Source organism: Pimephales promelas, chromosome 7 (assembly GCF_988280905.1).
Source record: "Pimephales promelas chromosome 7, fPimPro1.hap1.1, whole genome shotgun sequence".
Taxonomy (NCBI): domain Eukaryota; kingdom Metazoa; phylum Chordata; class Actinopteri; order Cypriniformes; family Leuciscidae; genus Pimephales; species Pimephales promelas.
Window position 1 is genome coordinate 30,841,211 of NC_142775.1, and position 24,756 is coordinate 30,865,966.

Sequence of the window (24,756 nt, forward strand, 5' to 3'; positions counted from 1 at the left end):
TCGTGAGAAGCGAGAAAGAGCGAGAAACACAAACTGTTTTACGGCAATTCGAAACACACACGCCCCCCTCAAGCGCAATATTAGCTAAAAGAACACACGATGATGGATACTGGTACTCGGCGGAGGAGGTGAGGGAGAGGAAAAAAGCTGTTGACCGAGCGAGGGACAGCACAAGTATAGACCATTTCACAAGATGTAAACAACACTGGTCCAGAAGCACTTCCTTTTTCAGTTTTTTAACACTACATAAAAGCTGGGATAAAATACAACCAACAGAACATTTAAAACTGAATCAAAAAGTTAAACAAACATCTTTAAGATTTTTTTCTTTACAAACTGAAACAGGAAGTGTTTCTGGACCAGTGTTGTTTACATCTTGTGAAATGGTCTATAAATATTGGTTGTCTACAGAATGGCGAGAGCTAAAGGACATCGAATCTTGCAAAACAGATGCTGATCTAGCATTTCTGTGTCAATAAAATTGTTTATACTTTGGTTATGATCTATAAGTGTTCTTTAATAACATGTAAAACATTGATTGTAACCAATAATGTATCCTGTCTTAATTAGAAAAGACTGCATGTGAGCTTTGTCTGTACAATTATAAGATAAACTTTATTACAGTTCCTTTTGGGGGTAGATTAATCTATAACTAAGATAAGAATAAGCGGTAATGTTTGCTAGATTCATCTGCCCACCCCGTTATGGATTATGGTTGATAACAGAATACAAAATGTACGTGTCAATGCAAATGTCAATGTTAAATGATACTGTGTTTTAATTTATTACCCACCTCGGTAGACATAGCTCCACACAATAAAGCTGGAGTGTCTGGGACTCATTTGTTCATGAGCACACCGGATCCGACAATAACAAAAGCACATGAGCGCATCTACGGTAGAAAGGGGAGGAGGTGCGCCGCAAATGAATTTACATCAGTGTTGTGAAATATTCTCACCACAGCTGTAGGGGGAGCTCGTTGAGAAAACATGGAACAAGAAAAGTGAAAATCGGTGAATAAGTGGCTAGAGTTACCAAATGGCCCTTTAAATCTATTTATATATAGAAATGTTCCCCAGGGATATAAAAGTGCAAAGTTGAAGAATTCATTTTTCGTTACTTTCTAAGAAAGGACAAAAATAAAAAACGAATTATAGCATGACATTATGCTTAAAATGTGAAGAAATACTTAATTGTGGGTATTTAAAATGAAATTACTTTTTTAAAGTGTAATTTCCACCACTGTCATTTTCACCATAAAACAGTTGGTGATTGAGATGACAGTTTGTGATAGGAAAAAAGAATTCTGTATAGATGCCCAGTAGAAATTAATTGTAGAGTTTTTCACAAGGTTTTCACTCTCTTACTTTACTCCACTCAATTCAGCTTCACACAGAAACATGAGTGTTACTTGAAAATGCAATTAGCACCCATATGTGTCTGTGTGAATTTGAAATGAGAGTTATGAGGTGTTATTAACACTGCATGTGGTTCATAATTTTAATGAGGTGAATGGGTCTTACCGTCAGCGGCTCTCCCTGTAAAGCCTGCAGAATGAAATTACTGACCACTCGCCCGTCATTCATGTGCATGCGAGACCCGAAGGTATTGAATATCCGAGCCACCCTCACCTCCACTCCTTCCTGCGAGACACAGCCACATACAAACCTCATCAACACGAGTTCGGATGCGAGTGTTAATTGCTCAGTGAACATGCAGCAAAATTCAGTGAACAGCACATTTGGATTATACGCAGATTAAGCTCAAAATATATTTCTTTTTCTTGAAGATATTGTATTAATAACTTGAGATCCTTGTATCAATACCTTCACATTTTTGCCTCTAATGAAAATGCATCTATGTTGGTTTCTTTTCTGTTTGAATCAAAATATAAGCAAAACATGTATTTGGAAGAATTCATGTAAATGTCCATGAATTTCAGAATTCATTAGTATTTGGTCTGTTACTCTGTTGCTTTATTTGTTGCTTTATAAACATAAGTATCAATCTGTACACTCACAGTATGTATCATAATGGATGCCATTTGTAATTTAACAGTGTCATACGGCATCTTATTTTAAACAAATGTGACAAATCATTAAATTTACCTGGTTCATCTGTCAAAATTTTTGAAACGCTCCAAATAAAAACCACATGGCCACACACAAACATTTCCAAGTTGTTGGTCATTGCTGGAAAGCCTGTAGCTCTGTAAGTAGCACCACAGGGGAAGACTTGTTTTTGCATCATGCACATATCAGTGCTTCTGAATGGCCGACATCCAATCTCACAATATATTTTGGGCTGAAAGTGCCGCTATGTCCATTTCAACAGCTATATTAATTTAACAGTAAAAGCCTAAGGCAGCTTTAAGGTCATTGGAACTACTATTTCTGCTTCTCTGAAGTAGAATGATAAAAACAAATAGTTTTCTAAGATGGTTCAAAAGGTTTGGAGTATCAAAAGATAGTGTTTCATTTCCACACTGATGACTACCTATACTCGGCTTACTGAAATAACCAATTTTACTGGTTTTTACAGGCCACAAACACAAGAAAACCTTGATTACAAGAAGAAAATCAGGTTATTCCCCATCAGCGTCGTCAAAACCTAATCATCCGTGTATCTGACTCTGAGTGTTCCACTTGTGTAGTAGTCCATGTGAGCTGTGATGTTAAATGAAGCATTAAAAAACCCAAGGTCCCTATCGAGACTAAAAGTGTGGTGGGACGTCCGAAATGGTTGACCACTTATGCTCTAAAACACTCTGGGTCTCCCATCACAAAGTAACAAATCACTATTGTCCACAATGGTTAAAAGGCCAGAACACACGGTTACACACATTTAAAACATTAAATAATAATCAAAAGAGAGTTCAGAGGCAATAAGCAAAGTGAAGAAAAGGTCAATGATTAATTATATCTGCACTACTAGCATTCTCATTCAATGGAGCTGCAAAAATAATGCTTTCCAAAGACTCATAAGGACCCTTCTACAGCACAGAGGGACAGTGTTTCAACTTTTTTGAATAGGAAATTTAAAATATGAATGGCTTACTAAGTCATCTCTGAACAATAAGCTTGGTCAGGGCAAAATATTTTAACATGAATATCTTACCACTGTTCCCATGAGCAATTCACAGTACCCAAACTACAAGAATGTCCATGTTAAGACCATGAAATCAAAATTGACAATTCTTTTGTTATGAAATGTTGCAGTGTTTATTAATAATGCATTTATGAACTGAACTAACATCTCTAATATGAGCATGCAAATAAAACAATACATCTTATAACTGCAAAATATGATAATAGCTAGCTTCAGAAATCAGTAGTAAACACAGTCCATGTCATTGTAAAGCCTTTACTTGGGTCCACATCAAGCACTGGCCTTGGAACAACGTACAGTAAGAAATGTATAGAGAGTTTACCAAGAATGGTTGAATGTTTTAGGCTCAGTAGTTCTAGAATTATCTCTGTGGGCATATACTATAAAACCATGGAAACTCTCATAAATAGCATTATAAATGAAAGATCAGTGGCAAAAAAAAATAACACACAAGGACAAAACAAGGACAGCCATAAGCGCCTTTTTAGCAAGGTAAGGCACCAGACTGATTGCAAGGCTATCATGTGATTGCACAGGATGCTTTAGTTGCGATGATGAGTCTGTGTGTTACCACTGTTCAGACACAACGCCTGAAGCAAGTGTGTGATGCCAGTGACTAAAATGTTAGCTAACTTGAGTAACCTTGATCCTTTTGATGAAAAAAATAATAATAATAAATAATAAAAAAAATAAAGTGGCCTGTGCAAATGTCTGAGGTGACGGTGGAAACTCAGAGCTGAATAACAGGTAATGCCAACAGAAGGAGGAACCTCCTAAAGGAAAATTACGGAAACTTGTGTGTTTGTGAAGAATGGTGATCTAATGGGAGGAGGGACAGCAGAAGGGACTGAAAAGGACTAATTATGTAATTTAGAAAGAAAGACACAGACAGAGGTTAAAGGTGACAGATCAGTGTTTTACAAAACCTAATTTTAATACATTTATAAATGTGAGGGATCGAGATGAGACAACAAAGAAGTAAGGAGATTAAACCACATATCAAATATCTACAGAGTGGACCAGGATAACCACGCCAACTAAAAATATCAAGTGCACACACATCATGTGATGTGGTGTGTTCTTGGTAATAACACAATGCTGTCAGAGCATATCGCACATGCTTTTGACATAATTGTAGCCACGGCTTTCACTCTGTCACTGCAATTCCTTAAGCAGACACTTTTCCCCAGTAACTTACAAATGAGAAGAGTAGCACAATATATTGAAATGATCAGAATACCACATATATAGAAATCATGATATGCATATTGCAAAAGCTTGACATAACTGAATGATTTCAATATTTCGAAAAGTTATGAAAACTGTGTTGTGTGTGCGTGTGTGTGCACTACCGATGACTTATGCAAGACAATCAACAAACCGGTACTCTCGTAGTAATCTAGTCTGAGATTAGATGAAGTTGGCTGTATAATCGTCTGCACTTCACTAAAATATAAATACATTAACCTCATGCTGCTCAGTGCGTCACGCAGCTTTACCACACAGATTTTGATAGTTTTTCAGATTAATAAAACAGGCGATGTGCCAAAGATATAGGCTAGGGAGTATTTGTGGGAGCAGATGGGAAGTAAATTAATATTTATGAGATATACTAATAATGCATTGGTTGCCAAAATTATACCCACCCAGAAAACAGACTTGTCTAGGCTCTGCCCCAGGACGGTTTATGTCGAGCCATTCGTTTGCTTTGGTTGTTTGATGAGAAAATGTAGTTGCAATGAACGCTTTAAGAATCCTTACAACTGTAGCAGCGGATGACTATTATTGTTGCGTGGAACTGAGGAACAACTGATGATGGTTTAGTTATTCCAGCCCATGCAAAGGTTGAATATTTTAAGATGTTTATTAATTTTATACCACTGAATGTATAAACTAAAAATCAAGCCGAATTCTTATTTTTTCAGGAAAACAAAGAAACCTTTAATTTTTCACATAATCCACCCGTTTTAATTAACTACTCATGTTAATATCATTAATAGAATTTATTGTCATCCACAACTGATGACGGGACAATTTTATGTTTGGTTGACCAATCAGTGGAAGGGGGCGTTTAATTCCCTCCCATGTAGAGATGGAATAGTCAAGCTGTTTATCCATTTTGTTTTTATTATGTTTTCATTTGGTGAAAGTGTGATGAAAATGAAAATAAAAACATGACCAAAAAATAACCAAAAAAACACGGACCCCCATATTATGATGATGTACATTGGTTATATTGTTTTCAGTTTTTTAGAAATATTTTTAAATATAAATTTAATTTACACACTCAAATCATTATCATCTTACATACCACATTTTGCATTATTTAACAAAGTTATCACATTTTTAAAAAGCCCTAGTAGCCCTAGTGAACAGCATAAGCAATAATTAACACTACCATACCACATGTCCACTGAGCATAAATGAAATATCTAGATAAATATTTGAATGGATTTATCCATTTAAATAATGTATACATAACTACTTTGATAAGTGCTTTTGAAAGGGTGAAAGTAAGAGATTTAATTTATAAATCTTACTCCAATCACAAATGAGTGTTAATGTGTGGTCATAGAAGAACAACGTCTGTCTGTAGTCAGAAAAGAAAAGAGCAATAAGATGAATAGGGAAGTCAACTGCTATAGATGGAAGGAAGCATATCATTTCTAGAGTGAATAGACTAAAGATTAAGTCTTCTTTGAGCATGAATGATTGCACCACCACCAGCCCAATGATTTTGCCTCAGACACAGATGTTAAGTGGACAGATAATTATAGAAAGGAGGAGTGTAGTTGTGGCCCATAGTACCCCATAGTGCAGGAAAGCAATAGCTATGAGAGGGAGTAAATGAGACCAGTCAAATTCTAGGTCTACCTAATCTAATGTTTGACTACTAGCTGCTGATATTGGTGAGATACTTCCCAGTGAAAAGTCAAATTAATGCTTTAAAGTACAGGAGATATTACAAACAATGGCTTGCTTCCAACAAATAAAAAGTTGTTATTTTAGAAGGAATAATCAGATGCTATTTTTAAACAAGACAATTCTCCTGCCCAAACTGTGAAGACAATCAAGTGGCTTGAGAACAAGTCCATTAGGCTAATGTTCTGAGTCCAGATTTGAACCCTTTAGTGCATAGTATGAACTGCACTCTATGAATTACATTTACGGATTCTTAATAAAGCTATGACAAATATTTAGTCAAGAGTAGCAAATGTTTTTTTTTTCTTTTGCTGTTAGATTAACATTACCAACAAGCATGAGGCTGCTGTAACTTTAAGACTTTATGCATCAATCAAATATAATGATAATTTCACCAATTATTTAGTTTTACTTAAGACATAACTGACTGTGTTTACGTGAATACTCACCAAGATGGGCATTTTGACAAATGTGTGTATTTGACTGTTCAAGTGAAATAAGCCATGGAAGTAAACTGAATTCAGCACTTGTGCTATTGTTAATATTTAATCTCATATTAACCCTCTGGGGTCCAAGGTGTATTTGGGGTCCTTGAGATGTTCTGTCATGCCCTGACATTTGTGCTTTTTTCAGTTGCTTATAAACATATTAATGGCACAGGTAAAATTCTACTATATTTAGCAGCACAAACAGGGCTACCATAATATGTGAGCAACATCTATGTACATGTTTGTATTTTTGAGAGAATATTGTTTTTGAGTGGTTATTGAAAAAACTAAAAATGAAAGTTTCTGAAATAAGGCCACAAAACACATACGAAATATGCGTCCACATTACCTTTGACTAATGGATGTTGTGGCCTAGAGTTTTTTTCTTCACAATGATCTGAAAATAATCATGTCTAATCGTTCACATAAAACTGTGAATTGGGTTATATTGTGAAAAACATTTTTTGTTTGCCAAGGCAATATGTGAATGGGTGTGAACAGGGCAGCCCTCATCATGTATAATTAGCTGATTCTCACCCGAGAGAGACAAAGACACGCATAATAATGAGCCTTTCATTCAGGCCTACTATTGCCCACTCTGTTTCACGGTCGCACCCTGCCGGTTACTGTGCAAATGTAAGTCTGGTGCCCAATCACGAGCAACATTCTCATGCCCCGTTCCTTACACAATATGCTCCCTGTCCAAAGCCACCAGGACCTCGTGTATAAATCGGCCGCCCATCGCTATAAGTGAGCCGTCGTGTCCCAGCACCGAGAGGGCGTGCGCTGCACTCGTGCCCCAGATTCAGATCTCCGAGCCCACAGTATGTGGTGATCGGATCCCGGAGGCCATTCGCCCCCTTGCTCTACATGCAAAAGCATGGGAAGCTATCCAGGACGGCTCAGAATGGGTGTTGAACACAGAAAACTCCACTGCAGTTCGCTTGCTGTCCCTCGCGCTTTCGGACACGGACTGAGACAAGAATGAATGCGAATTTTGAACTATTTGGATGACTGACTGATTCTAGACAGTACAGTCAGAGGAGGAACTCGTTTCTCACAGAGTGGAGCTTCTCAGCCACCTGGAGAGCCTGGGTCTCACGGTCAACTGGACCAAGAGCTTGCTACTGCCCAGCCAGTCTGCTTCTTTTCTGGGCATAGAACTGGACTTTATAGCATTGACAGCCTGGCTGCCCTCCCTCGCTTGAGGGGCCACTATGTTCTAGTCCAAACCTGGCCCAACGGGCCGGGCCGGGTCGGATTGTAATTTTCAGGCCCGTTGAGAACTCTAGCCCACTTTACGCTCCCCCCCCCATCTCACTATTATCACTGGTAATCATGAAGATCAAGGAAACTCAATCCTTCTTGTAGCCCCACAATGGGAAAACCAGACCTGGTTCCCAGAGCTGGTGAGGCTGTCGCACATAGCCCCGTGGCCGATCCTGGCGAGGACAGATCTCCTCTCTCAGTCCGGTGGATCGGTGTGGCATCCCCATTCAGAGCGCTGGTCTCTGCATGCATGGATAATCAACGGATACCCGTTGCATTGCCAGAAGGGATCATGAACACAATCTCGCAGTCTAGAGCCTATTCTACGAGACGGCTCTATGCGCCTAAATGGTCAGTGTTTTCCGAATGGTGCACTGGTAAAGGCCTGGACCCACGCACTGGTGAGGTCACATGGGTGCTTTCCTTACTCCAAGAGCTGTTGGACAAGGGCAGGTCCCCTAATGACTCTAAAGTCATACTAAAACCGAGACATGGTTAAGTCCCCAAAGCGATTGGCACGCCTTTTAGAGCACAAGTCATCTCCCTATTGGCTCTGCCAGCAATCGATAGCGAGGACGATGGTAACCTTCTGTGCCCAGTCAGAGGTTTTACGTCACACGCAACCTTTAGGCGCTCCAAGCAGCTCTTTGTTTTGTTTAGAGGGCACACCAGGGGTTTCGCTGCCTCGAAACATAGCCCGTCCAGATGGATAGTGGATGCTATCACAGTGGCTTACGCGTCAAAACACCTGAGAGGTATTGCACAAAAGTAGAATTAAGAAAGCCAGGATAACAGAACGGTCATGGCTTGACCTCGTTTAATCAGTGCATCCTGGCTTAATCTGTTGCATGTTTGCTGAGCCAGGATGAGAACGCACGGATGTCATGGTGTATATAGTTCTCTCTAGAAGAGGGAACGAGAATAGCATAACCTGCCGTGTTTGCACCACGAGCTTATTCGCTTCAGTCAACAAAAACCAGAGTTCAGCATGTTGAGCCCCTCTTTTAAATATGTTGGCCACTCCCACTTGGTGGGCATGACAACATGCTGGGCTCACTGATAGGCTGCTGCATTTGCCACAGGACAGCCAATGAGCACAGTTACTCAAGTCTGCTATTGTCTGCTGCACAGCATTGACAATAAATACAAAATTAAGGATAATTTTTGGCTTCAGATCTCGAGAAAAGATGACTTTACCCATAGCGTAAGCAACTTACGCAATGCTCGTTCCCTCTTCTAGAGAGAACCGAGGTTATATTAGGTAACCAAGTATGTTAAATTATTATTTTTAAACAAACAAAATGACAGCTTTAAATAACAGAAAAAAAATACTTTTATTTTTCTCCAGTCAAACAGACTTTATTTTTCTCAAATGTCACCGAGTTTCCTTTTAATGTCAGTGTCAGATGCCACATTTGCCAGATGCCACACATCACTGATGATATTCAAATCAAACTTGTGAGGTAGCATTTCTCGTGTGGTGACATGTAGAGCAACAATATGTGGACTGGTGGAACAGTGAATGCGATAAAGACAATCTGAGAGTGACACCAAGTGAAGACAAACAGATAAAATCAGCTGCACCAAAGGGTGGTGCCAATCAATCATATCAAAATGTTAAACCAGCAGACACTGGCAGCAAATGAAGCTGTCACAGAGAACCAGAGAGCCAGATGATCATTGTGATCTTGCCTATGTCTCTCAGAGCCCAAAGATATCAACATTTAGATAATACCCAAGGTATGCAAGACTTAATTTTGTCCGAAGTATGAACTTATTTTTTTATGTTTAGCTCTTTAAAAGTAAGCAATAGGCAGTTTAATTTTGCATCTAATACTAATCCATTTTAAAGGTACACTAGCTATATAACTTTTACTTGTTCACAATGTGCAAAATGTACAAGTGAGTATCCATACACCAAACATGGTTTTTGGTATTTTGACTTTATAACACACAATTATGACTTTATAACTCGCAATTGTGAGTTTATATCTAGCAATTCTGACTTTATAACTAGCAACTGCGAATTTATATAATTCATATCAGAACAGTGCGAAAAGGGTCCAAATTGTGATTTGAAGTGTCAAAGTTTAATTTAAAAATTATGTGTGGTGGACCATATATTTTAATAGATAAGCTGCAGGCTGTTTCACATTCATTCCCGGACCACAGGCAAGATTTAAACACCCCTGGTATAAGGGCTTTCCGCACAACCTTTCCTTTACAGTCTTTCGTCAGTCTGTAACTATGTGACGCTCTCTAAAGATGCACTCTTCCCTGGTTGAGAGCACGCGCAGCAAGATCCTCAAGCAATGCCAGGTGTGTCATCATCAAAACAGACATTCCTTTCACCAGCTGTTTGCATATCTGTGTTGTTATACAGATCAAGTTATTACAAAGATTTTCTTACTATTTTACTGTGTGTATAATAACATATTTAAAGGGGTCATATAATGTCATTTTCATACAAGTTAATGTGATTCTTTAGGGTCTAAATGAAAAGTTTGCAATATACTTTATTTAAAAACACTCAGCACGCCGTTTCAGTGCATATACCTTTAAATGATAATTGTAAGGCTTATGCACTGAAAACGCCCCTCTGTTCTGCAGGCGTTTTGACTCAACGCATGTTGAGTGTTGCCTTGACAACAGTTGAGGGTATGTTTTGGAGAAAGAATGGCAGCAGGAGTCTCGGATACATCTGTGCAACCAGTTTGCAATCAGTTTAAACCGGAGTCGGACCCTGAACAAGATGACGGCCGCAAAGAAGTTCACCAATTAAGGCTTGAACAGGAAGTATCTGAATGGTTGGTTAACAATGTCACTTTGATCTATCTTTGTATGTACTGGCAGGATAACGTTAGAGTAACTAATTGAGATGTACGAACGATATGCGTTTACTAGGGCTGCCGCGATTATTCGACTTAGTGAGCGTAATCAACCATACAAATTAATCGATTAATCAATTTTTTTAGTCAATGTGTCATTTTAAAATTGGCCGCCTATTTATTTTTGGTGTCCCGTCTCTAACGGCTCACTGTAATTCACCTCTCCAGTCTGTGCGTTAGTCGTTTAGATTAGTCGACTAATCGAAAAATTTGTTGAAAGATTACAGTAGTTGTTCGAAAATTAGTCGCTAGTGGCAGCACTAGTGTTTACTGATGTATTCAGTTCGTAATAACACAATAACCATAACGCGTTGTTCATTATAAACATGAGATTATGAATTATATTGTGAACGTCGTACATAGAAAACATGTGTACCCTGAGTGTAAACCTAAGCCGTTTTCATCGTGAAGTGTGCAAGCGATTTGCAAAGATTAACGTTAATATCAAGGTTAATAAAACTTAATACTTACTTTTTCTGGAGGTGTAGCAAGAACATGAATAGTTGGTACCGATTATTTTTTCAGGAGCAGCTTCATGCTTATTCTCATTTATAAAGCAGTCTGGTGAGAAATTATTTGCGCAAACATGAAAGCATTGACGTTTGTGGGGATATTGTGGGGAAAACTCTAAAATGGTGAAAGACACTAAAATGTTGTGGGAAAAACTTAGCAACTATGTCTTTAGCGGTTCGGTTTAGGGACATCAAAATGACTGTGTTCGTTATCACACCCAAGAACAGAACACCACAATCGCTTAGACGCCATTCTGCTCCAGCGCATCAACAACGGTGGACTATGACGACAGACTAGTGTTGTTTTTGGCGGCCTGTTTTAATTTTAGTTTTAGTCTAGTCTTTGTGTCAAGCTGACATTTTAGTTTTTGTTAGTTTTAGTCACCTTCATACTCTTTTTAGTCTAGTCTAGTTTTAGTCGACGAAAACTGATGACATTTTAGTCTAGTTTTAGTCGACGGAAACTGATGCCATTTTAGTCTAGTTTTAGTCAATGAAAATTTTATTTTAGTCTCTTTTTAGTAGGCAATTCTATTTAACCCAGTCAATGTATAAGAAGCCTACCTAGTAGTAGGCTAGCCTATACAAAACCAATTTTTTTTATTTTAGCCAAACCCATTTCAAACAATATCTTCTTATAGTTTTCTTCTTATATTATTGTTAGCTTATAGACTCAAGAATACATCCAGGAAGACGCTCTGAATTTAATTTACAACATATTTATTTTACCAACCAAACATGTTAGTAGCCTACACACATGATGAAATGAAAGTTTTTCCAAATGTCATTTCTTCTTTTTCTCCCAAAGATGAATCCCTTTCTCTCTGTCAGACTTAACTTTGTTTGTTGTCGTTGTGTGCTAACGCCTGTTTCACACATACTCCAGTTGCAGTGCGTATGTTTCCCGCACCCATGTTACAGTTATAACAGTTATAGATTAGCGCTCATACCGCGCGCTCTAGGACGGGTGCGTGCATAACAGCAAAGCAGAAATCTACACAGTACCTCAACAACGTGACACAATGGATGTAGGCTAAAATACTGATTTGAAATAAAAAATAGAGAATAAATGTTGTGCTTGTGGTACAGCCGTAGATCAGTTGCGCACTGCAAACGCAGCACATGTGAAAGCAATAACGCACGCTGCTCCTGCATACACACTGCAACACGAACCGCATACACGCTACACACGGAGTGTGTGTGAAACAGCTGTAACTCACGCAACTGCTTCTTCTAAATAATGCCGCGAGTGGGGCTTGAGGATCTGAAGTCGCATGCGTTTGCACAGTGCGATCTAATGCAGCCCCTGAAGTGACACAGGAAATAGAAATGCTGCATACTAATAATGCAAGTAGGCTAAACGAGACAATCTAACGTTAAAAAACATTTCGGCTAGTCTCGTTTTGGTCAACGAAAATGAAGAGACATTTTAGCATAGTTTTTATTTTTGTAAACCACATTTAGTCTCGTTTTTATTCGTCAACGTTATTGCATTATACATTTAGTTATAGTCATCGTCACACGACCAGCATTTACGTTGCGTCTCGTCTCGTTTTCGTCACGTGATAAAGGTTCGTTGACGATGATATTTCGTCATAATTTTCGTTGACGAAAGCAACACTACGACAGACTATGTCTGTGTTGAAACGCTGTTATCAATCAACAATCGTGAGAGGGGCGTCTGACCGTGCGACGTCACACGGTCGAACGGCTCGATTTGAGAATGGGAAAAACATTAGATTAGGAGATTAAAACAAAAACACTGGATGTATTTTTATCATTGTATGATGGTTGTGTAAAGGCACTGCCAACACACATTTCAGTACAATCAACTTGAAAAGTGCATGTACCATTATATGACCCCTTTAAGATGAAATATCTATATATAAAATGTAATCTTAACAGATTTATATGTCACCTGTGTGATTTTTGCTTGAGTGTAGTTACTCCTACTTTTGTTTTGTGAATGTAGAACACATTTTAGTACAAAAATAATCAGTGAATCATGATTTTTCTGAACAATCATGAACATTCACATGTACACTTCCCACACAAATTTGTGCATACGAATGCTTGCTGAATAACAATAGCTAAAAATGCTGCAAATGGTTTGGCTCATCATTTATGTTTCACATTCAGTTTTTCAGCTAAGCGTGCTACTGTTGCCAAGCTCTATTATTTTTTTCCACATAAAATTTGTCAGTCCTCCAAGCATTGAAATGCTAGCCCTTTGATATACAACCAATAGCTGCAATTCTTGTATCATTATTTCAAGTTCTTAGCTTCTTCCTCTGAATTGGCTCTTAGACAATACGTCTACTTCTATGGTGTGCTGCTCGGGTAAGAATGCAAAAGCAAAGAACAGATCAGACTAGAATAAGAATGGGATGGCACATTTTTCAGCACAAACGCCCAGGCGGCTAATCCTCTACATTAATACACCCAAAGAGCAGAGTGGGAAAAAAATAAAAATAAATCAAGTGCAGAAATCCAGTTGTGACTGTTAATTTCGTTAGCTATTTTTAAATTTAGTCTTACCCTGTGTCAAATGTACCTGTCCTTTTTTTAGTCAAGTTTTAGGTGGCTGATTTAGACACTAAAATGTCACATATAAGTCCTGCTTTTGTTCAAAATTATAAGTGACAATTAATGTCATTTGGGAAATGTATTTTTACATATCATCAGAATTATTGCACATTCACCTATAAACAAAAATGAAGGGAATGTCAATCCATACTCACGGTTTATCATCCACTTTCCTGATTTATTATATGCTTTTTATCACATAAATGAACACTCTCTACATTATTAAAACTAGTAACACAAGAAACTTCTCAGAAAAATTAAAAAGGTGAAATTCCTAATAGTACTTCCTAGTGCTGGGTGGAATACTGGTTCATACCGAATATGTGGTTTATTTTTGTTATGAGATGATTTTTTTAATATAATAATATAAAATTATTATAATACCGGTGTATGTCCCTTTAACAATGATCATAACGCGGCACAACACGGTTTGAGAGGGGAGGGGTCGCTTGCACAGCTGTATCCGTTACTAATAGTTGGATGCCTTACGCACATTTTCACACAAATTTATCTAAAAGCACCATATTTGGCACATATGTAGCTCTCATACTGAAATGATTTAGCTAGGGTGCCGGAGCCAGCGACCCTCGGGGCCAAGATGGCGGCCAAATCCAATATGGCCTATGCCCGAAAAGGATTCTGGTTATAACGTTTGAACCACATTACAAATACAAACTTTATATGTTTTCCAGCTTTATTGATCATGGAAAACAGATAGGAATGTTTGTTTATATTTATGACCTAGTATCTGGGAACCCTTGATCCTCCAATTCCAATATGGCCGCTGTCCAAAAAAGTATTTTGGGCTGTAGAATGGGGCCTTACACCCCAACGTTTGTGCAAATTCATCTACATGCACCAAATTTGGCACAGATGTAGCTGAGGGCATACTAAAATGATTTAGCCAGGGCGCCCAAGCCAATGGTCCCTGAGACCAAGATGGCGGCCAAAACCAATATGGCCGCCTGAAAGAGATTCGGCTGTAGCTTTTGAGCCAGATGAGATACAAATACAAACTTGATGTCTATTTACCTTTTTTGACCATGAGAAACCCATAGGAATACTTACATTTATGATTGGGTATATCAAGAAGACTGGTAAGACTGAAGCAAAAATGCTTTTTAGGATGCTTTTAATTCCATGCTAGAATGCTTTTAAGTCCACTGGCATATTTATATTTATGCTTGTGTAAGTCTGGAACCTGTATTCTTTTCAAGACTGTGGTTGAAAACCCTTTTACTAACCACAACTTTGAAGGTTATTCTCAATGATGATTCATTTCCTTATAAAAGTGAAATGCTTTTCAGATGAATACATTTCAAAGTGCAATCATATGAGAAAGAACAAGACTATTATTGCAAGGCAATATTTATATTATTTCAAATTTATAAAAGGATAATATCGTCAATTTATCTAAAACTCTTAAAGGTTTGCTTAGCATAATAAAACAGCAATAACATAAAAAAGAAAACAACAGTGAATTCTTATGGTCACACCTGAATTATCATGATCACTCACAATCACCGGATCTCTCATCGTCTCCACCATCATTGTTTATACAAGCACCCTCACATGCAAATATAGAAGTGCAACGAACTACAGCTTTACAGCACTTGCAGTGCCCTCAACATGCTGTCTTGCAGCCACAGTGGAGGAGAATGGTAGGCTTTACTGGCGTCTCCAAGATAAGTCCAGTAAGGTCCCAAATCTTGCTCGTAGAGTCCCGATACCATCCCCATGTATTGAACTCTGGGATATGTGCTGAATCAGTGCAGCTTGGGTAGGAGGCAGGTTCTCGATAGACTTGGTACCATTCGAGAAAAGGTGATGTCTAGCTTTATCCACGCGGCTGGAACCATAGCTCTTGCTGTAAATGATGACTGCCATACGTTCTAGTCTTTGGACATAGACGTCATTGCTGATCTGTTCAAGCTCCAAGGTGAGGGTAACCAGGGATTCTGTGAGATCTGGTGTTGCCTCCCAAGCTGCCCATTACTGTTGCTTTCGTCAACGAAAATTATGAGTAAATATATAATTTATGACTAAATTATGACTATATATTTGGTGCTTTTAGATGAATTTGCGAAAAATCACTTATATATATATATATATATATGTGTGTGTGTGTGTGCTTAAAGACCCCAAATATAAGTGTGATGGTGAAGAAGGATAGGTTAAACTATTATTTATTGATAGTTGTCAAATTGTATTACAGTGTTTCCCATACATTAGTTCACAAAATCAACACAGCCTTATGTAAAATCTATTTATGGTTGGCATTGACATCGTTAAATAAACATGAGCACAGCTCCTTTCAAAGTCAAAACAGGTGTTTTTGTATGAATGTATCTGAAATGAACTGACAGTCTTTAGAAAAGTTTTTCATGTTATTTCAATTGAATCTTTCTTTTTATATTTATCCAATAAAGCAGTGTTTGTGAGAAGCTGCACTGCTTTGTGTACTGCAGTTACCAGGGAAACTGTTTCTGCCTCTCCTAAAGCGCCTCCTGCTGGCCTGGCACCTCTTTGTAAACAGCCTTGCAAACCTATATTAATACTAGTGTGAATGTTTCTACATTATTCACTCATGACAGTAAAATAGCCCATTCAAAGTGAATCTACAGCAGTATTTCCTATCTCTGTCAGTCAAAATATGTGGTTAACACCCAGTCATGCTTGAAAAAAAAAAAAAAAAAAAAAAAAAAAAATCATCATATACCATGAAACGGGTATAATTTTTTAAAAATACAGTGATATGATTTTTTGGTCATACCACCCAGCACTAGAAATTCCAAATGACATTAATGTTATATATATATATATATATATATATATATATATATATATATATATATATCCTTTAGCCTTGTCCTTTTCCATCAAATGCTTTGCATGCTGATATAGTCACAGACATTGTTTAATGACCTTGGAGTCGTCTCGTCATCATCTTGTATTAGTCATGGAGTCATTAGTCATTTTTCTCAATTTCACTCCTACCTGTTTCATGTAGGCATAGCACATCGTCTCAGCAACACGCTTTCCCTCGTCATAACAGGCCCGGGGACCAATAGGATTCACATGACCCCAGTACTCTTCATTCTGGGGGTGCACCTCTGGGTCTAGCAGATGACACAAACACAGAAATATAAGATACACCACCCTATGGATGGCTGAATATGTGTTCTGAAGTAAGTGGGTCAATTTTTTAAATATATTCAAAAATATTTAAAATGCAAAGAGGGATAAGTGATGAAATTCAAATCTTAACTATAAATCCTTCGCATTTGACCAAAATGTTGTTAATTAAAAATATTTTTGTGATACTACAAACTTGAGCACTTTGCGGTAAATACATTTAACCCTCTGGTATTGGTTCAGTTGGGAGTCACACTTGTAACTGAAATGGAACTTTCTTTGTAACCCAATTCCTCCCTTTTTTTCATATTGTTTCTATTTCTCAATTTCCTATATTCCTATAATAACACAAGTGTGACATTTTTTTATGAACATTTAGTTTTTGTTCTTATTCACAAAAAATAAATAAAAATAAAATAAAATAAAAAATATTGGGGTCACATAGCAACTGCCACAAGTGTCAATGAGTTTCATACCATTTTAGAACAAAGAAAAATCCGGTAAAAAAAAAAAAAAAACACCAGAGGGTTAAAAAAAAGTACATTACTAAATCATACATAGTCAACATGATACATCTGAAATACATATTTAAATTTACATTTCTGGGAGAAGAAACCTTTTACAAACAATTTTGACATTTTTATAAACCGTCTAAATGCATTTGTTTGGCCATACTGTAGAACAATCCACAAATAAATTAATTTTAAAAAAAAGTTTCAAAACATTTGATCTAGGTCAGTCATAATGGACTAACATTCAAATTTAATGCTGATGATCAATTGACAAAATAAAGAGAGCTATGTCATGCTCTCAAGCTAGATAATTGGAAGAACCTTAAAGGCTTTAAGTGGCTCTTAAAGACACTACTACTATAATAATTACTGAGATTATGTCAGACTAATGCATATGGTGATTGCTGTGAAACAGCCTCTTAGATCAGATTGCAGTACACAGCTGTGATAGTTCTGAGGAATCTTCCACACCGCACACTGTTCATTAAGTCAGTGCTCTGTGCTTGTGCAACACATGCAATTATGGTTCTGTGAATTCCTGATGGCCTTTAGAGGAGACACTAAGTACTAAGGATGTGCTTTTTTGTCAATTTTTCCATTCAAGTATTGATAGATCTCAAAAATGAGTACGAGCAGACAATGAAGAGTGAATGAAAACCTTCTTAGCTATGTGTTAATAAACTCGGCCAAACACATCCTATATGAAGTTAATAGAGCAATGAGGTATGAGATGGTGTGCTGTATCGTGAATAAGTCACGGCTGAAGGGCGTAGTTAGAAACGACGCAAAGCAGAAAACAGTTACCACACAATACAAATATTGTGGTTAAAAAAATATGTATTAGTGCAACTTTCATGAAGTAAAATCTCTAAAAGCCTTCCAACCACAAGAAAAAAAAAATAGTCCCAACAACAACATGTAATGTGTAATATGCATGAAAGCTCAAATAAAAACAACGAACCGTTCTCAAATTTGTTTTTTTTTACAACACAATGTGTGATATTTACTCACACAAATATAGCTTATCTCTCAGCATGAGAAAACATTAATTTTTCATTTATTACATGATTTTCTCTCTGCACTTATAAATAAACCTTACTAAATAAAATAAAAACACAAGGGCACATATTTTGATAAGCCTTTAATCTATTATTAATGTTATTAATTATTAATGTTAGTTGCTAGAATGCTGCCTAACAGGACACATTTATTTCATTGCTGTTTATTTAAATTTATTTGAACATCTCCATTTATTGTGCATGTATTACTTATTTGTCTCATTTCAATCGGCTCCACTGTGGTGATATTCGATGTGGTTCTCTTTAGTTGGGGCTCAGCCTTTTAATTCTTAAGTTTTTTTCTTTGTTTATGTTGATACGGGTGTATGCTAAGGGTGTTGCGCAGTGACAAATAGAACCATTGGGTGAAGCGGTCATAGCCGTGTTTTATTGTGAATAAAGCACAGCTATAGCCATGTTTTATGGTGAATAAAGCACTTTTTTGTGATTCCAATGATATAATTTTCTATTTTCAAATAATTATTATTTCAAAACAATTATTACAATTTTACAGTTACAAATAATCAGAAGAATAATGGTGGAAACCCAGTGGTAAGAGCACCGTGATCCATAATCAAGCTTGGTAATGAACACCCTTGGCTTGGACACAACCATTAAGATTAAAAAATGGAGCACTGCAATAATTTAAAATAAGGCTGGGAAAACTGCAAACAAATTTGTCCACATCAAAATGAAAGGTAAGTTGCGGAGCCATCACAGAAGTTGTTATTGATGCAGCTGTGTAGATTAAGAAATTATGTTGCCAATTTTGGTCAATCAATTAACTCTGTGAGAAGAAATCATTTTTAATGATCAGTCTGTTAAGTTAATTAATATTATAATAGTTTATATTAACATTATGTAATTCCCTCAATAAAGTATGTTTATGTTCTCAAAACAACTGCCATTCAGAGTAAAAGAGTGGTTCTTGGATTCCAATGCAATTCAGTGTTCTTGGCTCATTAAAAATGCATATTTTGAAGGCTTGAGCAATAACCCTAGCTAAAGCAAGATCATTTTTTTGCACATTCAAACAAACAATCCTTTAAAGCAGCCATCATGAAAAACAGTAACTTTTAAGCAGTTTGAAGGCAATCAATAGCACAACAAATAAATTGATGTCATTGTCACTTTCTAGTGATAATGGTTTATTTTCTTGCATGTGATAAATGGCATTTGCAAGAGAGAACACAGGAAAAAAAAATCAGCAAGACAAACAAACAAAACATTAACTGCACTTATAAAACGGTTAGTTCCAATCCTTGATTCATAATAAAACACGGCTGTGACCGCTTCACCGGTTCTATTCATCACTGCGCAATACTGCAGTTGAAGTAATGATTTTACTTCATGAAAGTTGCACTAATACTTTTTTTTTTACAACAAACTACAAAAACAAACAAAACTGCAAAAACAAAAACTACATTCTTTGTGCAATTAAAATTAATGTACAAAAAAATTGTTAATTTTAACCTTTAATATAGTAATGTACCAACTGACAGGGAGCCCTAAATAGTTTACAGCATTCGTTGAAAGAGATTTATTTCTTTGATATACATGTATATTTTTTACTCGATAATATAATATAATATAATATATACACAAATGAACTGATATTGGAATTGAATCGAATACTTGTGAAACTGAATTGAATCATGACATTTGTGTCAATGCCTAGCCCTATTAATTACTGGTAAGCTTTATTTCTCTCTTGGATAGAGATTCCTAATTCCCAAATGAGCTGATTATCCAAACATCAAAATGCTGAAGATCAATTGCAGTTTCTCAGTTGTTCAAAAAAAAAGTAAATATACTCAAAGAGATCACACAGAGAAGGTGTGGTTAGACGGGTCACATTAGGTAATCGTCAGCATGTGTTATTGTTGCTCAGTTAAGGGGAACTGTTTAATTAATTGACATGGCAAAAATGTTTCATTTCCTTTTAGGACAAATTACTTGTGTTGTGACAATTCAAGATGAACTCAAAGAAGCTTCCACTACATCACTTAAATCACCATGCTTCACAACTGGGATCAGGGTTCTTTATTATTACAGAGAACAGCCATAGAATCCCACATTACCAAAATCTTTTCAAATCCCAGACTCATGCACTCTCAAACTGAAGCACTTCATCCCTGTCTCTTTTAGCCTTTGATCTCAACTCATATACCTAAAGCCATATGCCTAATGTGCTAAAACTGCTTGACTACAGGTCTCTGATACCTACAACCAGGTTCACACATATTTAGTACTGTCAGTGTCTGAAATTTTAGGTCGCTGTTCTGGAATGTGACTACTTCTAAAAGAAACAGCAGAAAAAACAAACAAACAATATGAGAACAGAAATGTATGTGTAAATGTGTTTATGAGATATATAAAGAATATTTTATGATATAATGTCCCCTTCCCATTACTGTAAGCATTAAAACGGACATTTGCACACATACCTCCATACACTTCTGATGTGGAGGCAAGGAGCAGACGAGCTCCGACTCGCTTGGCCAATCCTGTGGACAGAGAAACACATGAACAAATCAGTAGTTAAATTGTATCCAACCAGATAGAGTCTGCCTCATCAATCAATATGTGACTCCCATTGGGTGAGTCAGAAACAACCAAACCAGACATCAATCAGAAAAAGACTGCAAGGAAAAAAGCAAAGACCACCCCGATCAGGATAAAATAACATTTTATCCTGAACCAAAGAAAAATAACATTCAACAAATCACCTCTTTCATGGTTTACTTTTTGAATTAAGGTTTATATTCTCATTATTTAAAAAAAAAAAAAAAAAAAAAAAGATTACAAAAGAACGTGAAGAGGATGTACAATTTAAACGATTATCTACAGACTGATGTCTTGAGATTTGATTTAAGCTTATGTTCCCCTGATATAGACAACTGGTTAGAAAAATTAATTTCAACGTTGTTAAAAATGAAATGCTAAGTGAGTGGAACGAAAAGGTTAATGCTCTATTGCATTTGAAACATATGGTGCTGGTTCTATTGCGTAAATGTCAAAATGTATTCAAAAGGTTTTGAGGTAATGGTACTGTGCAAGGAACTGTGTATAATTAATAAGTCTTCATTAATGGAAAATATGTTCCTGTAATCACAATCTTAGTAAAACGGCCAAATATCTCTCTAATATGGCTATATTTTTTTCAAAACAGCTAAAATACACGATTTATTTGAGCTGTTTTGTAAAAAAAAAATACAGCCAGTCACTTATTTCCAATGAGCCTGGGTTGCATTATCTTAAAATGTGTCCCTCTTATTATTTGTCCTAGTTGTCTTTTTTCACCAACTGTGGCTGGTTGGTTTTTTTAATGGCATGTCAATTTTGAAACTGTTTCAAGACCCTGCAGTCTGTTTCTTTCACTTCTCAGCCACCCAGGTACTATACTTTAACTGTCAGCTTAAGACAAAATCAAAATATTGATTTAAAGGTGATACATTATGCCCCTTTTCACAAGATGCAATATAAATCTTTGGTGTCCACAGAATGTGTCTGTGAAATACCACCCAGATCATTTATTATAGCTTGTCCCTTTTTGGGTGTGAGCAAAAATGCGCTGTTTTTGTGTTCCTTTAAATGCAAATGAGCTGCTTGAAGTGTCTTTATTAGACAGCTGTGCCATTTATTTGGTCAAATAGTGTTCTGGGCTCATCTGTGCAGCCATTGACGGGACAGTTTGCTTGCTTTCCTCGAACTTTTGCCATCGTGCTAGAACTGGTTACACTGATTTAGCTTCCGAAAAGCAAATGGCGGCTCCGTGGGTGGAAACGTGGAGTTTAAGGGGCAGTAATATAAAAAAAAAATAGATCCTACGTCAGGAGGGGAGCAAAATCTGATCTGTTTATTTTATTTTATACATGCTTGTAGAGAAAGTCCTTGACAGTACTCCATAACAATTTACAACCGTAAGACCTATTTTAAGGGATAAGATGCTTAATGAATTACAAGGATATTTTCCTAAGCACATTTCTAAGTATTTTCTTAGAATTTAGTCACTAGAATTTTGTCAGCAAAGATTTTTCATGAATACGAGCCCAGATCTTTTGAATGGTCATCGCAGATGAGACATCTGAGGTGCAAGATTCGACCTAATCAGTAACAGTAGAAGACCATGAGACAACACACAAGTAAAATGGTAAAAAGCACCATGCTGGTGCATCATGCTGAATTCAGATTTTCTGTTCAGTTTTAAGATAGCAGGGAGCCTGATTAGGTAAATGTCTTTTCGTGATCTTTCCCTGGATTTTACAGCATATAATATGGTGGATGCCAACTATGAACGTCTTATGACAGCAGCTATTGGAATTGCTAACAGCTGTTACTATGGAGATAAAAGGACCCTTGATTTGGTCACTTATGGCAGACAACCTTTTCCATGACACACGCACACACACACACACACACACACACACACACACACACACACACACACACACACACACACACACAAAATAGCACTATGCACTACTTTGCACTATCCCCTAAAACCTGCTGGTCTTGAACCAGAAACTGCAAATGTCATTCCACCAACATTTCAAAAGTTCACAATAATTTTGTTAAAGTAATACATATGAATTGAGCAGTTTAATCAAAGAGGCACAATCGCTTTATATGAAAAACCTATTTAATGAATATTCACATCTAAAAATTAATCAACACACATAAACATAGAACATAAAATACTGAAAACGGAAGCTCAAATGTGCTTGCTTGACTTTCAAGAACTGATGAGGTTTATTATAAAAGTCACACTAGTATTTCTTGAGCATCTAGCAAGTACGGGTGATATTTGATGTGCTCTATGTATGTGAATTGATCCACGTTTATGTGTATGTGAATAAAAGCCTTAATTAAATATTTTCTTCAGATTTGAAATAAGCAGCTGTATTTCATATGGATTACGCATGATATGGATCAAAGTGTCATAATTTTGGTGAAATGGACTATCATTGGAGGGACATAAATCTCTAAGATTTCATGAAAAAAAAAAAATGTGTTTTAAAGATGAACAAAAGTCGAATGTGTGTGAAATGACATGAGGGTGTTTTGGTTACTGATGACAGAATTTTTATTTTTGGGTAATACTCACCAAGCATATTGAGAGTACCAATAGTGTTCGTTTTCAATGTCTTGATAGGGTTGTACATGTAGTTGGGTGGCGATGCAGGCGAGGCCAAATGATATATCTGGTCAACTGAACAAGAGGGGAAAAAAAACAGAAGTTTAAAAGTGAGAGCGGAATTGTTTATTGAGCCATTTTCCATTTAGAACCAATCCTCTTGCCAAAGGACAGATTGGACAGATAAAAATCCAACACACTTCTATTTAAACCAATATAAACATCATCCAACTGTACAATGATTACAGATACTGAATATGCCCCAAAGCTAATCCAAAACAACAGTCCAAATAGATGGTTACCATCTGCCCATTCATATGTCCAAACAAATGAGCTGTCTTGTTAATGCAAATGATTATTTAAAGAGGGGTTTATGGCTAAATATCTTAATCAGTCTTTGAATATCTGTATATGTGGACTGGAAGCCTCAGCACCAAAACAAATTCCTTGTGTGTGCAAGCACACTTGGCAATAAAGTTCTTTCTGATTCTGAATCTATAGTTAGGAAGCAAATTTTAAAAAATATTGTGCTTTTCCAAGAGAAACTTATGAGTAACTCAGCAATGGGATCGATGCCACAAATATGAAGGCTTACTGCAACTCAAACTGGATGGAAATGCACACACAGACATGGCAGAAAGTTAATTCTCATTATCATTAGTCAATGTTCTGTCTATTATATGCAATCTGATGTCAAACAGACCAGGCATGGCAAGTCAATTTAATGGATGGAGAACATATAAACAGACAAGTTCTCATTCAACCTCCCCAAACTTAAATGTAGAGATAGGCAGAGATCAGTTATAGAGGGATGAGGAAGGAGATGAGTCAAAAGAGTAGATGACTGAGGCTCAATAGGAATGAAAAATCAAAGAGCAGAGACACACTGGTCCTATGGTTAACTTGGCATGAAGGAATAGTGCAAGAATCCTTTAAAAGGGATACTCCACTTTTTTTGGAAATAGGCTCATTTTACCACTCTTCCAGAGTTTAACAGTTGGGTTTTACCGTTTTCGAATGTATTCAGCCGATTATTTGATATTTAGAAGACTATCAGTAACCAGACAGTTTCTGGTCTCATTGACTTTCATAGTATATTGTTTTGCTACTATGGAAGTCAATGAGACCAGAAACTGTCTGG

At 36.8% G+C, this 24,756-nt stretch overlaps 1 protein-coding gene across 2 annotated transcripts in view; it reads right to left on the bottom strand.

The window, feature by feature from the left end:
- uxs1 (UDP-glucuronate decarboxylase 1) overlaps positions 1-24,756 on the bottom strand; it is a 59,299-nt gene that overhangs the window by 10,715 nt on the left and 23,828 nt on the right. For both annotated transcript variants that reach the window (XM_039655806.2, XM_089133328.1), the window contains exons 7-10: positions 23,586-23,690; positions 20,926-20,985; positions 16,771-16,892; positions 1,524-1,643 (exon numbers count right to left, since the gene is read on the bottom strand). In XM_039655806.2, the coding sequence (XP_039511740.1) occupies positions 1,524-1,643; positions 16,771-16,892; positions 20,926-20,985; positions 23,586-23,690 (407 nt within the window). The remainder of the gene's footprint in view (positions 1-1,523; positions 1,644-16,770; positions 16,893-20,925; positions 20,986-23,585; positions 23,691-24,756) is intronic.